Raw genomic sequence first — 18,393 nt, forward strand, 5'->3', positions numbered from 1 at the left:
AATGAATTAAATATATATATACAGGCCTATATGTGTGCTACATAATATAAAAATCCTACATAGTATTTGATAAAATGCTCTATTATTATACTGCTTGGTTATATTTTATTAAGAGTTACAAAAAGGAAGAAGTACGAAAGGAGGATTGACTTTGTCAAAAAGGCCCAATTGGACAAGAGAAGTTAAAAAAAAAAAAAAAAAATCAGGCAAGTCCTTCATGCCCATGAGTCCAAGGCATATATTTAATCTATATATGATAGCAATAAATTATTTATAGAAATAAAAAGATGGCCAATACATACAGGGTTGATCTTATCTAGTCACGGAGGGGACAACAAGAAATATCTCTGAACAAAGTAAGCTGAGATCATTGTAAAGAGCAAAGAAGATTCTAAATTTTCTCAAAGCCAACAAAAAATCTGACAAAATTTTGATCTTTTCGGATGATTTTTTTTGCCCGTTGATGCTGTTCTGAATAAGCAGAACAGCCGCTCCATCACACCTGAACATTCAGATAATGTCTCAACTTAAGAGAGACATGTCTTCAGAACAAAAAATAGAGCCAGAACCATGGTCCTGGGTGTTGTGAAGTCTACCTTCCCATTTTGTGGAGAGGAAGAAGTGGCTCAATAGAGATGCTTACATCGAACTTTTGTATAAGAAAGTGTTACCTTGGGCCAGAGAAAAGTTCGGGGACAATTTTCTTTCCCAACTCAAGACGGAGCTCCGTGTCATTTTGCTGCTGAGATCCAGGCCTTCCTGAGAGAGTCTTTAGAGCCTTCCATCAAGAGGGAGTGGATTAAACTCGAGTCTGACATATGTATATTAAAGGTCTGCAAAGGATTGCAGCCTTGTTTTAAGCATGATTAAAACTGAGGACTCACATATTGAATAAAAATTGATGCAAGCACTATTTTCAGATGATTTTGTTCTATAAATGTCCTCCCAAAACCCTTTGTTTAAATTTTGTCCATGAAAATTTAAAAAATTTAAACGTGGATCACTAGATAAGATCAACCATGTACATATATTCGGGTGTACCGTAATGACACAAGTTGGGAATTTAGTATCGCTAGATATTTTTTATTTTGCATTTTATTCCTTTAAACAAGAAAATAATCATTAAACGTCCAAAAAAATGTCCTTTCATGGGCGCATTTTGATTTGGAAATCTGTACAATGTCGAAAAAAATGAAATTTTGATGTTGTTTCTTTAAAATTATTGATTTGAATCAAGTTACAGGATTTTTATTTTATTAAGTATTATAGACAAAACATATATTTTGCAACAATATCTCAACATTATATCTCTAACTTGACTGAGGGTAAGTCTTTTTTAGTTCCAAGCATGTTGACAATATATAAATATATTATCTTTTGGTACTGCATATTACGTGGATTTTTCTTTTATGTCTCTCATTTTTATTTCTAAAATCTCATTTTTTGATAAGAAGTATGTTATATATCTTTATCAAATATACATTCGTTCCTCATTTATGCCCTATATGACACTTTATTTTACTAATTTATAATTTTGGAATACAAAAACTGTCTATTAAAATTTAAAAATACGATCTTTCATTTATTGGTCCTTAATTTCTAGGGTTGATTTGTTTTTATTCAAGCATATTTTTATTCTTATATTATAAAAGTTTGATATTATTCATGCATTATTAATATTTAATTCCTTTTTTCATAAAAATAATCAGTTGACTTTTATGAATGACTACGGTGATTAAAGACTCAATGGCGTTGTTCCAATCTTGGATATTAATGATCGAAGTAGCGTTCCAATGGAGGTTTGGTGAGCAGTATGGCCCTACACTGATATCTCACAAATCACTTCCAACATTTATTTATCGTATTTTTGATATACCGAATTGTCCAATATATATACTACGAGGGATGACCGGGAATTTGTATTCCTTTCCTTTTTTACTTCGTGTACGTATCAAAATGAAATAGCCACGACGTATCAAGTAAGACAAGGGAATCGACAGCAGATCAAAAAATACATAAAGTTATTTTTGTGTTAGGGAGGTACCGCCATGCTAAAGGACAATAATACAATTTCTTGCTGATCCCTCGCCGTATATATATGAATATATATAAGTAATCTTAATATTTCTTATAATAGATTTTGAAAATCATTCGTCATACAATAAGGTAACACGTGATGAAAGTAATACTTTAGGAGTGGGTTTTAATTTTTTTTTCCCTCCTAAATATGTCAAAATATCTATTCCAAAATTTCATTATATAACGACAAACAGATAATAGTCAGACTCTGCTAAAATTTGGTAAAAATATTGTACGTAAATATTAGTCAATGACTTCTTTATGTATTTAAATGTAAATAAAACCACCAAAGTAGAATTAATCCTCACACATTTTATTTCTAAGCATATACCTAGGTGGCTTGCAAGAATACAATTAAATTGTATATAGAATCATTTCAGGAGACACTAAAAAAATACGGTATGATTAGATTGATCATCTTACATTAACAAAGATATCTCCACCTTCAAACTATAATCAGTTGGTACTACTTATAAATATACGTATTTAAATGACTACTTTAAAGCCAATAAGTACATTATTAATTGGATTGTGATAAATATTATCATAAATTTATATAAATAATTTGAATAGGGCATAGTAGCTCGATGTACAACACCACATGGGAGACATTATTCGTTTGAACATTATGTGCGTAAGTTCGTCTTGGTTGCATGTATACAAGGATATATACATCATATATATTGGCTATTACATTATTTGGTTTTTATTAAATTAACAAATAACTAGTTAAATCATTTTTAATTGCTTTATTAATTGACCTAAATGTATCAATAGTACAGAACATTGAGAATTAATTAATAAGAGTGGCAGTGTGAAATTGACTAGGGCATTTTAAAATGTTGGTAATATTTTCATTTGTGTTTTATTGTAATTTTCATGGGAAGAATTAAGCAGCCAAACCAGAAGCAGCAGACGGAACGTAGCACCATTTCTTGACAACGGGCTTTTGTACCTTTCTGGGGTTCTTTCTGGAACGAGAGCAAACTTCTTTGGGTATATCAACACACTCCTCAACAGGCTTGAGGCTGGGAACCAATTTGGTGATTTGTTTGCAGGACTTTTGGGGTTCCAAGTTACAGTTCTCCTCTGGGACTTCTTGGACGATGGTTTCTTTCTTGTCGAAACACTCTTCGGGTCCTGGTTGGGGAACACAGCCGGAGGGACCGCACAATTGTCTGGGAACCTTCTTACATTCGGTTTGGGGACTGTATTTCTTGACGTTCTTCTTTTCATTGGTACAGACTTGTTTGGGCCATTTGGTACATTTTTGCTCAGTGGTGTAACCTTGGGTGACATCCTCGCACTTCTCTTCTTGGATGGTCTCACAGTTGACAACGTCATCCTCAACATCGTGTTCGTGGTACTTGGTTTCACACTCGGATTCGTAGACAGTCTTACATTCTTCAGGTCCTTCACCTTCGCAGACTAAGGGAGTGTGACAGAACTTGACGGTCTCATCAACAGCAACCTTCTTGTATTCGATGAAACAACTCTTCTTGAAGTTTTCTTCGCACTCTTCCTCTTGTTGAGGTTCAAAGTCGGTGGTGTAGGTGGTGTGACATCTCTCAGAGTAGCTGTGGTGGCATTCGATGTGGTCATCGTATTCAGTTTCTTCTACCATGACGACCTTATCGATACAACGCTCTCCAGCAGCAGCAATGGATCCAATGTCAAGTGGGACATCATCACCACCTCCTTGACGGGCCAATCTGTTGTCAGATGCAGCTGGGTGCTCAGCATGAGCATGATCATGCTCATGGTGTTCAGCATGAGCAGCACGGGCAGTTCCACGAGCTCCATCATTGAAGGGGAAGGTGTTGAGAAGGGATCTTCCATCCCGGTTGACGGTAAGAGTTCTTGCTCGTGGTCTTGGCCCTCCGGATGCAGCGGCAGATCCGATTAAAGCGATCAAACAAATGTACTGAAATATGAAATTTTAATATGAATCAAATTCTCTCTTATTTTTTTAAATTCAATAAAACTAACCTTAAATGATGCCATTTTGATTCCAATTTAGCCTGTGACAATGCACACTGCTAATCACAAAATAAGACTGATGCCTTCTTTTAAATTTACATGTGTTTATATAGTAACGCTGGATTATGTTGGTGTAAGAAAAAAAGACAAGAGTTGATGCTCTTTTATTTTGTTATTGTAATACATTTTAAGGGTTCGGTGATCTTATATTCTTACGTGGAATATTTTTTTTGTTCACCCATTTACAATAAAGGAGGGGTACATTTTTCTGGTTATTTTTCACTCCATCAAGATAAAGTATAATTCAGTTTCATATGAATAGAGACGTTGATCCATGGCTTAGAATTCCAAGGAAATTTTTGCTATGAAGCATAAATTTTAATTGCCATGGAATGGTTCAAATAATACAATCACTTATAGGTCACTAATTATACTCATCATATGATTAAATAAATATGTTAATTTATATTGATAATCCCTGAATTCTATTTTTAGCCAGTAGACAATTTATCGGGATCGGCATGGTGAGAATAGTATTTAATTTGTGATACTGATTCCCATTTGTAACTGCTATTTCACTATTTATTGCTTTTCTAAGTTATGAAAAAAAAAAAAAAAAAGTGTAGCTCCTCCTCATATAGAGGAATTTTTCTTTTTTCTAGAAAATTAAGTTTTCAAATTTTTTTCAAAAAAATTAAGTTTTCCAATTTTTTTTCAAAAAATTAAGATTTGAAATTCATTTAATTTTTCAAATTAAAAAAAGAAGAATTAAGTTTTCATTTGTTTTTCCAAGAAATTCAATTTTCTGTGACTAACTATGTATTTATAGAAATTTTTCTCACAAAATGTAATATTCTATTTTCTTTTTTTTAAATATTTTTTTAGGAAATTCTGGGGATTTTTGAAATTTTATTCCAGACAAAATTAATATTAAAAGTTTATTTGAAGAAAAGTTTTATTTGTAGTAAAAATTTGTGGATTTTTGAAATGTTTTTCCAAAAAATTTAACTTTTTGTCAATAGCTGTAAACTTTGGAATAAAAAATTTAAGAACAACATTGGATTTTTGAAAAAGATTTCATATTTGGATTTTTTTTTTCAAAATTTCCATACACCAAGGCTCTCCCCCACCCCAATATAATGTTGTGGACGCCCTTGATAGTAAAATGTATCTTATAACTATTTTTTTAAATATTAAAAAATCGGCATCAGGATTTTTTTTTTTAATAATCCCATCACTATAGTAGTTATTCATTTTTCCACTCTAAGGAACTATTATTTATTTAATTCATAATAAGGAAGAATTGCTCACAGCTTAACAGCAGAAAAACACAAAAGCTATTAATGATTTGATTTTACCATCATGAAAGAAAAAATATTGTTTCCTTTCATACAAATTATATTTCTAATTTGATACATATTGAAAATTTGAATAAATATAACTTTAAAAAATGTATTTTATAATGTGATCCCTTCAAAATTTCAATTTCCTAAATGTGACCCTTTCACATAGAATTTTGTTCACTCTTACTTTAAGTATATGTACCATAGGGCAGGGACTCTCAACCTTTTTAGGGATGTACCTCTTGTAAAATATTTATTTAACCCAAGTATCCCCTTACCAGCACAAAGTATTTTTAGCAGAGCGACATGGGGTCCATATGATTCTTTTTTTTTTGGTGGAGGGGGGCTTGGTTATTGGGATTTTTTTTTTTTTCAAAGGAAATCCAAAAATTAAATTTTTTAGGAACAAATTTTGAAAAATTTAATTTATTAGAAGAAATTTCAACATTTTAAACTTTTTCGAAATGAAATTCAAAAGTCCATAGCTATTCACAAAACAACACACTTTCTGGAAAACATTTCATAAATCCATAACTATTCTGAAAAAATTAAACTTTTTGTCTTAAAAATTTCAAACATCCATATATAGTCTCAAAAAATTAAGTTTTCTCGAAGAAAAATTCAAAATCCATTGTTGTTCAAAAAAAAAATAACAAAAATTCTCCAAAAAATTTCAATTAGTAAATTTTTTGAAAATAATCTCAAATATTAAATGTATTGGGGAAAAAATAAAAACCCATCGCTATTCAAAGAAAATTAAATAAATTTTTTGGAAAAAATTTCAAATGTTAAATGTCCAAAAAGAAAAAGATTTTTTTTTTTTTTTTTTTTTTGGGGGGGGGGGCTACAGTGCCTCCAGCCAAATCCCTGCGGACGCCCCTGAGTTATGTACCACTAGTAAAATATTCTTTCTAAATCTTAAGTCCCACTTAGAGTGCCTCCAAGTACTCCAAGGGGTACACGTACCCCCATTGAGAACTCCTGCAGTAGTGCGTGTCATACAAAAAAAAATCAATAGAAACAAACGCCCCATCACTTTTTTAATACATTAAAGCCTATAAAGAACAAAAATAATTAAAATTCTTATATTTATCTAAGTAAATTCTTGATTATTTTTTTAATCATCGTTATACAGGAGATAGTAAATGTACTTGGTCTTGAAATTGTTATGATTTTTAACGAACATTGGGGCTCATAGTAAAACTCAAAAAATGTTATGTATTGTTAACTTGATAGTCAGAGGGGAAAAAATCAAAAATCGGATGACAAATGGAGATAAAAATTATCCGAAAATTATCTTTACACTCTGTAATACCAAAAGAAGAAAGTATTTTGATAAGATACTAGTATATATTTCGATTTATTCTGGTATTCATTTGTATAAACCATAAAATAATTGTGAGGTCGTAGGATAACAAAGGAAAAAGCTGTTAAAAAATTAAAGTGCTATCATGGCTAGTGTTGTGTATGTCCTTATTTATTCGGTCTATTCCAGTCTTAGGACGGTCCGTCTTTGGGAACGGTCCATAAGACAATCCATCATTGGGACAGGTCCCAATAAATTATAAGTATTATAATTATGACCTATTTGTGACATTCAAAGGTTGAAAAAATGGGTTAAACGTGGCAATTCTGAAAACTTTTATTTATAGAAAAATTTAGCTAACATTTTGGGTTAACTTTTTTTATTGCTATAAATTTTATAGTTGATTTGAGAGACGGGTCCTTAGGACTGTCGGTCCTTGGAATTTTTCATAAAAAAAATCGATGGTTATTAAGGCAAAGGAAATATGTGTTAAGATTATTGCACATATCTTGCAAAAAATATTATTTTTTGCATTATAATACAATATAATACGAGTATACTATATAGGAAAAACACCCTCATTGACGTCACGAGGAATCGATTTTACCTTCTTTAAGGACCGACAAGTGGGCTGGACTGGATGGGACTTGACTGGACCGTGGTTGTTGGTCCTAAATAAGGACCTACACTACACTAAATTCATGGCTTCTGTAAAAAAATAAAAATAAATCAGTGTTCAACAAATTTTATCCTGGAATGCTCATCTGGAGATTGTTCTACAGGCAATGCCTTGCAGTAAAGAGGAGAAAGAAAGAATAATTTTTGTTGGTAATATCTTTTATATTAGAACCATGAGAGGAATGATGAGTCCACTTTCTTTCTGGCTTTGGAATACATCTCTATTTTTTTTTTTAATTTGATCCAAGACATCTTATAGACTTGCTAAATATGAAAGACATGAATGAATTTGACGAGCCTCCTCTAACTTGCAAACGTTAGAACATTGTGTTCAACAAGTTAGTGAAGTAAGTAAGTAAACACGAGTTCAACCAAGAAAGAAGAGAAGGTTACATTATAGATCAAACATTGAGTACATAAGTTGTGCATAGGAATGGAAGGAATAAGGATATGTTTTCAATGGTTCATTGTAGCTCATGATTTGACAATAAATTATTATACATATAACATCTAAAATTGATTATATACAATTTGGGGCAAATATGATAAAATCCTGAAAATTTAATGCTGATGTGTAACTTCAAGAACAAATTTACCGAGCAAGAAACTATTTTATAACAAAACAAAGCTCATCAATTGATTCTACAGACAAACTCCACTACTTTTTCCATAGGTAGATATTTATATCAATAAAAAAATATCACAATCTATCACAGACTCTAATATACAAAGTGGTTTATCAAGAGTGTCACATAGAACATATTCTACTCTTAAGTTGTACAGTTGTACACATAAAAGAAACAGAAAATGAACTTGTCAATCCTAACAATTACAAGAATGTTTGGGATGAGAGAAGCTTAGCTGTCATGAGGTTTTATTAGAATAGCTACAAGCAGCTGTGAGATTAAGGAAATAAACACAAGTCACACAGAAAGGACATTATATTCTGGAATTACTCTGATGTCGATCAGAGTAATTTCTTTCCGAGTCGAACAAGGACTATCACTTTAAGTCAGTCCCCTTATTACAAACTAACTTAATCTCATATAGGTATATCTAGCATATTAATCATCATCATGGAAGTTGTTACTTCAAACCAAGAGTAAAAATATGCGTAAAACTTAAAAAGTATCAATCAAATATCTTAAGGAAGATATTGCCAAATGGATGCTTAAAAAAGATTAGGACTAAAATGCTCGATAGTAAATTAAGCATGGAAAACAAAGCCATAATTAGAAAATGACATATTGGTCACACTTATTTTGCATAGAGATTTTTCACTGATGTCATAAATTATGTCAAATTTGAAGAAGACGACATAGTTGATATTTTAAAGCATAAAATGTAAAAAATTCCAACAAAGCTTGATGAATTTTCATCAAATGTCTTTAAAAATAAACATTTACATGGAATACTACTTAATGCTTATGATAATTAATTACATTTCAATTAAATCAAAGAAATAGTTAATTAAAATCCGAATTAAATGGGTATTTTTGTGTAAAAAAATAAATATTTTTTAACAATTAGGATCGAAAAAAATTATGACTACAATATAAAAATATATGACTTTTTCCATTATAGCGGTTAATTTATCGTCTACCGAGTGTTTCAATAAAATCTGAACACTTTGAATTGTAACTTTAACAAGATATAATTGATTAATTAACAATAGACTTTAATTAAAATTCATAATATAAATGGATGTATCTCTAGCTGTTTCAATAATTAATGTGGCCACCCTCATCGGCAATGATAGCTTTCAGGGTGCGGCGGAAGGCCTGGCACCCCCTGCAGATGTAGTCTTCTGTCCTAAGGGTGCAGTCTGGCTCAAAGCGGCTTTGAGGACCTTAGTGTTTGGATGACAGTCACTACAGGCCTTTCCCTCGACATGCACCCAAAAAGTGTAATCGAGGGAGTTAACATCAGGGCTGTAGGTGGGCGAAAAAGGTAAAAAAAGAGTTCAAAAGACTCATTCAGAAGAGTTTTGTAACAGTAGGAGATGGGTTTGTTTTATTGCTGGTTTTAAATGTTTCTTTAACTCCTCTGGATCCTTTTTTGCCTTTTTTACAGACCTTTTCTTCTTTTCCGGGCGTAGACAGTGGTCTGGGAGACGCCTCACTGTTATTTTCTAAATTTGTACCTAAGCTAAAGAGCTCAAATTTTGTTTGTATTGTAACTAACTACTTATGCTTTAAAATATCGATATATAAATTAATTTTAACCCCACAAACTTCATTAATTATTGAATTAATATGTGTTCAGATTTCGATGGACCACCCTGTACAATATGGGAAAAAGGTTACATAAAAAAGTTATGAACATATTTTTAATGCATATTAATGTATGATATACAAGTAAAGCTAGGCAATAGAGTGATAGATTTTAGGTTTAAGTGCTTGTATTTTGAGGTACTATATTGAAATCCATTAGTTCACTATTTTTCTTAGTAATAATAAAAAAAAGGGTTCGTATTCGTATAAAACTAGAATGTTTAGGGTCCTGAGACGGTCGATATCAATAATGATGAAGTCACATGAAAAAAAAAAAAAAAACATTATTCATTCCATACGGCAGGCTGGTTTGTATAGAAAACTAATTTTGTTGTTCCTTCCAATCCGGCTTAGGCGCGTTCCACCGTATAATTATTACTTTTCTTACTGAAATGTACAATTATCTTATATTTAAAGAATTTCATTCTTACTGTTATTTGATATGTAATTTAATACTTATAATCGTATTTTTGTATATTTTAATAATAAACTTATACATTGAGTTTTTGTGGTCGCCAGATGCACGATTACATTTTGTCAATATTTATCAATCATAGTTGGATTAATTTGATAATTTATTCAATAAATATGGGCTTCTGCCTTTCAATATCATTAGACTTTTAATCAAAGGACATTTCACAATATTCTTGAACAATATAAAATGAATTGCATTTGAAAATCAATAGTACATTTAGCAAAACAACCCAAGATAAATTGTTAATCAGTCAATGGGAATCAAATTTCAAGTGGCAAAAAATATAAGAGACTATCTGTCAGGAGAGCACTACAAATACAAACAAATTCATTTCACGTCTGTGATGATTGTATATCAACTTCAAAATTTACAAGTTTCATTAGCTATTTTTTTTATTTCAAAATCACTTTTGATCAATGATAAATATAAGTAGTATTTCAATTATTCTTTTTTTATTCTGCCATTCAGAAACGTATCAAATTAATTGTAAATAAAATAGGAATGGTTTGGGTTTCATAAACTTTACATATGTAAGGGATATTAAGCTGATTATTTAATATATTCATGTGGAAAAAATATACATCTAAATAACATACTGTTCACTTACAATTGAGTGCCCATTTTTGTGATCTGCAAAATGCCTATGCTCTTTGGGGTTTTAATTCTTTTTAAGCTGATTCATATTTTAGATTAAGGTACAATGGTGAGAAAGTATTAGGGGTAGTTTATTGAATATTGACCAATTGTTACAAGAAAAGGGATACGAGTTTCCCTCCTCAGACTTTATACTTTATGGCTATTTCATAATCTATTCTTTTCGATTAATAAAGTAATAAGTTATATTTAACTTAAATACTCTGAAATATAAGTATATGTATACACTTTAAAAGTTGTAGATAAATATTATAGTAATAATAGTTTGGTAGTAGTTAAGAAATAAATACGAGTGGTGTGATTGACATATTTGGCTAACTACAGGATAACTTTTCCCTGTTTTTTTATTTGAAGAAAGGTAAAGTGATACAATACAGGCTAAGACGTGCAATATTTACTTCATTGGCTTTGCACAATATAAACATAATACATTTTTTGTCCCTTCAAATATGTAAGTATGAGATTATAATGGTTTGTTTCATACATGATTTTTTTGTTTTTATTAAATACGTCCATATCTATTCCAAAATTCCATCATAAAACGACAGAAACATATTATACCTCTCATCTAAAATTTGCTTTAATAAAAGTACATAAATATTATATTATCACTTCTTTGTGTGTTTGAGTGTAAATACAACCACCAGAGTAGAGTTAATTCCAACCTATTTGATTTATAAACATATCAATGGCATGCATGAACACAATTAGATTTTCTTTAAAAAACCATTGGATAAAACAAACCAGGGATTGAAATGAAGTACAAAAAACTAACACTTGTTCATATTAACATTGATACATAAAAACAGGTTTGTGAAGGGAACGCAAAATTGAACGGTGTTCCATGGAACGTGCGTTCAATCAACGAAATAAAATATTTTTTTAAACGCTAAAAATGAGATTTTATTATTCCGTTCCAAGAGGTCATAGTAATTTCAGAAGGGGTGTAGTTGTACATAAGATACGTACCCTAAAACACGACCTTGCAAATTCAGGTGGAATTTTTGAAATTGGGGAGGGACCTAAAGCCTCTACCCCCAACAGATGCCTCTGATATTAATATCCAAGTAAATGTGAATTAATCACTCTAAAAAGTACATAATTATTATTTATGTCCCTTTTACGCAGTAATAATTTAATTTATCTTGTACTCAATGAAACACATTCTCACGCTCTTTGTTTTTTATTTTTGCTTGTAATTTTTGTATGGATTTAAAGTACTTCACATTGAGTAGATATTTGAGTTATATATTATGTGTGACGTTACCGGCTGCAATCAAGGTTAATAGTATTTCATTTAATCTTGGCTGCAATTTATTTTTTCAATGTCGCCTACATGTCCGTGTTTAGTTAAAAAACTTTATTTTTAGGAAAAATACACGAATCATATAGACAAAGCTTCAATCATTTATATTAATAAAATGACAGGCAATATTTCAAAAATATATTATGGTCATTTATAGACATTGAATTTAAATTCTGGGATGAATTGAAATACCAAAGAATGATAACTGTAGTTTTTAAACTCCATTTTATGTACTTGACTTAACTTGGCACAATATTGTCTTTGAAATATAATTTATTATTTTCTATAAATGTGGTGGTAAATTTTAGCTACTCTAAGTACAATTAGCGGGGCTTCCAAAGAATTAATCGGAATCTTTTGTTCATTGAAATGAACTATAATTTGTTGGAAAATGACGTGCTAAAAATATAATAATGACTCAGTACTATTAAGAGTTGGCCATAAGTTATTTATGATAGATTTTAATAATTAATTATGACTTAATTTATCTATATTTACAAATGGGATTAAGAGATGATTGAGATGATTTAATCACAACAGACATAGTTATTCTACTTCCTTGAAAATAAAATATTTTAATTTTTAGTCGGCTGTTAGTGTTTTGAACTTGAGTTTGATTAATTTTTTACTCATAATTCCCATAGACATTTTAGACAACAAAAAAAGCTTTGGCGTTCTCGTTTTTCTACATTCAATTTAATTTAGCAATCTCATTTGGAGTATCCGACTTTTTATCACTCAAAAACTGTACAGCTTCATTTAACAAGCACGCTAGTGTATGTATGTATACTACTGTACAGGCCTGGTACTATCCTATAATTGGAACGTTGAATGGTACGTGGAACGGAATGAAATAATGGTTGAACGATGAACACTGAACGAAAAAAGAAAAATTGAACGGAAAGCTGAACAGAACGCCAAACGCTTGCAATCCTGCACAAAAAAAATATATTTGTTCCTTGTAAAATGATTGTGGTAAAAAGGTTGCAGATAAAATTATTGGGATACCATCGTTGCGTGGTGAATCGTCGTGTACATTATCATTGCGAGACAAAAAGTTTATCGGTAATATTATCGTAATACAAAATTATTGTAAGCATTATGATTGTGAGTAATACAGGTGTGCGCGTCTAAAACTGAACACTCTTTTAAATTTTACACCATGCCCATGGTCATGATTTTATTGAGTTGAAACTGGTCTATACTTTGAGGCAAGGATCTTGACTAGTTATAAACAAAACTCAAGCAAAATCTTAATAGCAACAGTGAAACAACAGCCGATCATATGGAGAGACGTCGAGTATAAATTTTGGAACTTACTCCCACTGAAATTGCAAAGGTTCTGAACTGCAGCTGCACCACCGTTTACAGCGTAGTAGACAAAGGTACTCCTGAGGCGACCACATGATCTATGTCAAGGCCTCGAAGGGCGGATAAAGTGGTTGCTGCCGTGAAAAAGCGGCTTCTCGAGGGAGTTCAACGTCAGCAGAAGGACCATGGACCGGCTAGTTAAGAAAGATCTTGGCCCTAAGGTCTACAAGAGAACCCCTCGTCAAGCTCTCAAGCCTGTAGACAAGGAAAAACGCCTAAAATTTAAAGGAGTGTTCAGTTTTAGAAGCGCACACCTGTATCATGTGCAGACATAATACAGGTGTGCAATTTTGTTGTATAGGCCCATATAATATCCCAAGCTCACAGGTTGTACAAGTGAAGTGCTGGGCTCCAAAGCAGTTGAAACTACTCTGCTGCTGCGTTTCTAAGCATCAAGAGCCCCTTCTAATATTCTATAATACACCATGGCTGACGAGTTGTGAAGATGAGCTGCACCGCCACAAGGAAGGTGAAATTTTTCCAACACTAAGTGGTGCCCACCAACATGTTATACGTCATCAACCTCTACTCATGTACTTTGTATTTCTTTGTGTAATGTTTATGTGATGTATGGTGTTAAATAGAAATGTATATACTTAGAAATATAAAATATATGTACACTATATACGTTATTATTTATTGGACTTATGAATTATTATACTTTTATGATTTTAAGGGGTGGTCGACAAAGGTGTAGCATAACATATTAGAAGGGGTCCTTGGTCTTTAGAAATGCAGCGGCAGTATAGTTTTTAAATGTCTTAGGCACAGTACTTCACATGTGGGAGCCGGCTGTATTTTCGGATATTAAGAGGGTTCCTTGATGCTCATAAAATCACCGGCAGAGAAATTTAACTTGCCTTGGGCATATAAGTTCACCTGCACAGTCCGTACATTGGGGTGTATCATGGCATATTAGCAATGGAATTTAAATATTAGAAACAAAGCAGGAATAGAGTTCAAACTTTCTTTTGGCCCAGCTCCTTATCTGTATATCCTAAGGACCGGGGTGGATTTTTGGATATTACAAGGGGTTGATAATGCTAGGAAAAAAAGGCTACGTTAGAATTTATTTTATCATTCAATAGTTTGGTTCGACGCAAATAGTATAGATTGCCAAGAAATGGCACACGATGATAATGTCTTGCTATTAAATTACTCAGAATTATGTTGCTTATAATAATGTTGCTTCACAATGATATCACTTCCAATATTTTTGCCTCACAATGATACTGTGCACGACAATTTTACTACGCATTGATATTATGCCAATTATTACACAATTTTTTTACCACGGTCTTTTTATCGGAAACCAAAGATATCTCCAGCCTTTACACGATGAATAGTTGCTACTACTTATATATACGTATGTAAATGACTATTTTAAAGCCGATAAGTGTTTTGCAATTAGATTGTCAGAAGTATTGTCAAGAATTAATAGTAATGATTTGAATAGGGCATTGTAGCTCGATGCACAACGCCACATGGAAGAAATTATTCACTAAAACATAATGTGCGTATGTTCGATTCTCGGTTGCTTATAGAGAACGAAAATACATTAAGTATGTTGGAGTCAAAGACAGCAAGTAGATCAGAGTCATAAAATAATAATACTATAATATTTATCGTTTTTAATATCTTTATTAATTGACCTAAATGTATCAATAGTACAGAACATTGAGAATTAATTAATAAAAAATGGCAGTATGAAATTGACTAGGGCATATTAAAATGTTGGTAATATTTTCATTTGTGTTTTATTGTAATTTCCATGACACAAATTAAGCAGCCAAACCAGAAGCAGCAGATGGAACGTAGCACCATTTCTTGACAACGGGCTTTTGGACCTTTCTGGGGTTCTTTCTGGAACGGGAGCAGACCTCTTTGGGTATATCAACGCACTCCTCAACAGGCTTGAGGCTAGGAATCAATTTGGTAACTTGTTTGCAAGCCTTTTGGGGTTCCAAGTTACAGTTCTCCTCTGGGACTTCTTGGACGATGGTTTCCTTCTTGTCAAAGCACTCTTCGGGTCCAGGTTGGGGAACACAGCCGGAGGGACCGCACAATTGTCTGGGAACCTTCTTACATTCAGTTTGGGGACTGTATTTCTTGACGTTCTTCTTTTCATTGGTACAGACTTGTTTGGGCCATTTGGTACATTTTTGCTCAGTGGTGTAACCTTGGGTGACATCCTCGCACTTCTCTTCTTGGATGGTCTCACAGTTGACAACGTCATCCTCAACATCGTGCTCGTGGTACTTGGTTTCACACTCGGATTCGTAGACAGTCTTACATTCTTCAGGTCCTTCACCTTCGCAAACCAAGGGAGTGTGACAGAACTTGACGGTCTCATCAAAAGCAACCTTTTTGTATTCAATGAAACAACTCTTTTTGAAGTTTTCTTCGCACTCTTCCTCTTGTTGGGGTTCGAAGTCGGTGGTGTAGGTGGTGTGACATCTCTCAGAGTAGCTGTGGTGGCATTCGATGTGGTCATCGTATTCAGTTTCTTCTACCATGACAACTTTGTCGATACAACGCTCTCCAGCAGCAGCAATGGATCCAATGTCAAGTGGGACATCATCACCAGCTCCTTGACGGGCCAATCTGTTGTCAGAGGCAGCTGGGTGCTCAGCATGAGCATGATCATGTTCATGGTGTTCAGCATGAGCAGCACGGGCAGTTCCACGAGCTCCATCATTGAAGGGGAAGGTGTTGAGAAGGGATCTTCCATCCCGGTTGACGGTAAGAGTTCTTGCTCGTGGTCTTGGCCCTCCGGATGCAGCGGCAGATCCGATTAAAGCGATCAAACAAATGTACTGAAATATGAAATTTTAATATGAATCAAATTCTCTCTTATTTTTTTAAATTCAATAAAACTAACCTTAAATGATGCCATTTTGATTCTAATTTAGCCTGTGACAATGCACACTGCTAATCACAAACTATAACTGATGCCTTCTTTGAATTTAACATATGTTTATATAGTAAAGGTTATTTATATTGTTGTAAGAAAAAAAAAATCAAAAATTAATGCTTGCCGGCTCATTCATCTTACTCTTGTAATACGATTTAAGGGTTCGGTGATCTTATATTCTTACGTGGAATATTTATTTTTGTACACCCATTTTGATAATGGAAGTATAATTTTTTCTAGTTTTTTTTCACTCAATTCGTGGTTAAGTATCATTCCGTTAAAAATGTTGCGAGATCAATAAGTAGTATTGCTTAGCTCTCTTGTTTTTTCGGATTTGGTAATCTGAATTTGATTTTGTTATGCTTTTGTCATTATTATTTAATTTCTGTGTAGTTAAGTTCATTTTTATTCAATGTGATGCATCCAACTACTAAATATGAATTGAAATATGCAACATCAATTTAAATTACCATCTTTTATCTCTGTTAATGGAGGGAACAATGTTTGGAAATACAGTAATGCCCCCATGTATTTGATCTTTGTCATTTTTTAGATTAAAAGAATGATAAAATTCAACATTGTAAGACATATTAAAAGTATTATTCACGGTAGAAACGTATAGATGTATTTAAGGAATGAAATTGAAACAAATTCGGAAAACAATAATTTCATAAATGATAGGACAAAGATGCAGTGTTTCTATGTGGTTTTAAACAAAATCTGCTATATTTACTTCTAAAATTGCCTAATAATCGTTTAGTTTCATCAAAAAAATAACTATAAACTTGTCTACAAATCGATGAGTTTCAAAAATATATTGTTAAAAAATTATAAACATATATTTAATGTTCTATAACTGGAGGGTTTATATTTTTTGTGCGCCTAAATATCTCATTTTTCAATGTTTCAACGGGACAAATGAGACTGGTGTGACCAAATATGTGTTATTAATTAAAAATATTGGAAAATCCGTCAGGCTGTAAAAAAAAACCCCTCTTTTCTTGAATATTGAATTTTCTTCAAATATTTTTATAGAATTTGAAAATGAATAAACTATTTCATAAAGAATAGAAAAATCGAATTGTTTTTTTTTGAAAACTATTGGATCACTTAACATCCTCATAATTAGGGTGACCTGTTATTTTGACCTTCTTCTGTATTTATAACGTAAAGATTATGTTTATAAAATTTTAGTCTTGAAAGGACGTTTTTTGACCTCTATTGCTACTTCAAAATGACTTTATAATGATGACATTCTCCATTTGTAAGGGAATTTTAAAGTTATGTTGCTGAAGTTCACTAGTTTGAATTTTACAGTTGTGTTGTTGAATATCAAAAGTTTCATTAATGTTCATTTTGTCAAGTGATCCTACATATTTCCTAAACAATTACGAAATAATTTAACTGGGTTATATCAATTTTAAATTTAGAGGTTCTCCGTTATAGCCTCAGCTTTAAGTTAGTTGCACAATTTTTAATTCGAAATAAATATTTACGGTGTAAGAGACACAGGGGAACACCATCGTCGAATTTGCTTGCGCGGGCATGTCTACAACCGCTGGAAGGCTTGTGGGCATTTTAGAGAAAAGCCCACAAGTCCTGGAAAGATAAAAACACGCACTCCCATATTCCTTGTATGACATGAATCATGATACGTTCCTTCAAGTCATCTTCTGTGACTCTGATTAAAATTCTTCCCGAAAAGCGCCATGTAACCACCCGTTCTACAGTTTCCAGCAAATACATTGAATTATTTTTTTCTTTTATATATATAGAAATTATAAATAAGATTTAAAACCTCCACTTACTTCTCTTATTGATCAAGATACTGTTAAAGGTAGTCCGGATTTACCTGAACGACCCTGTAGAGAGAAAATATTAGTACCAATTGATTGATAAGTAACCACTTGTTACGAAATAATGGATTCAAGTTTCAGAATACGTCAGTATTTACTTCCATTGGCTTTGCACATTACATAGCAAATAGAGTCTTTTTTTCCCTTTGAAAATCTAA

At 32.2% G+C, this 18,393-nt stretch overlaps 2 protein-coding genes across 2 annotated transcripts; both read right to left on the reverse strand.

Moving 5' to 3' along the window:
- Positions 1-2,813: 2,813 nt before the first annotated feature.
- LOC121125295 (uncharacterized) lies at positions 2,814-4,210 on the reverse strand. The gene is made up of 2 exons (XM_040720460.2): positions 4,069-4,210; positions 2,814-4,003 (listed from the first exon to the last, which is right to left on the reverse strand). Exons 1-2 carry the CDS (start codon positions 4,081-4,083, stop codon positions 2,969-2,971), a joined length of 1,050 nt encoding a protein of 349 aa, XP_040576394.1. The 5' UTR covers positions 4,084-4,210; the 3' UTR covers positions 2,814-2,968.
- A 10,876-nt stretch (positions 4,211-15,086) lies between these two features.
- On the reverse strand, positions 15,087-16,423 carry LOC121125150 (uncharacterized). The gene is made up of 2 exons (XM_040720285.2): positions 16,347-16,423; positions 15,087-16,281 (listed from the first exon to the last, which is right to left on the reverse strand). The coding sequence occupies exons 1-2, from the start codon at positions 16,359-16,361 to the stop codon at positions 15,247-15,249; spliced, it is 1,050 nt and encodes a 349-aa protein (XP_040576219.1). The 5' UTR covers positions 16,362-16,423; the 3' UTR covers positions 15,087-15,246.
- Positions 16,424-18,393: the final 1,970 nt, after the last annotated feature.

Source organism: Lepeophtheirus salmonis, chromosome 10, assembly GCF_016086655.4.
Source record: "Lepeophtheirus salmonis chromosome 10, UVic_Lsal_1.4, whole genome shotgun sequence".
Lineage (NCBI taxonomy): Eukaryota > Metazoa > Arthropoda > Copepoda > Siphonostomatoida > Caligidae > Lepeophtheirus > Lepeophtheirus salmonis.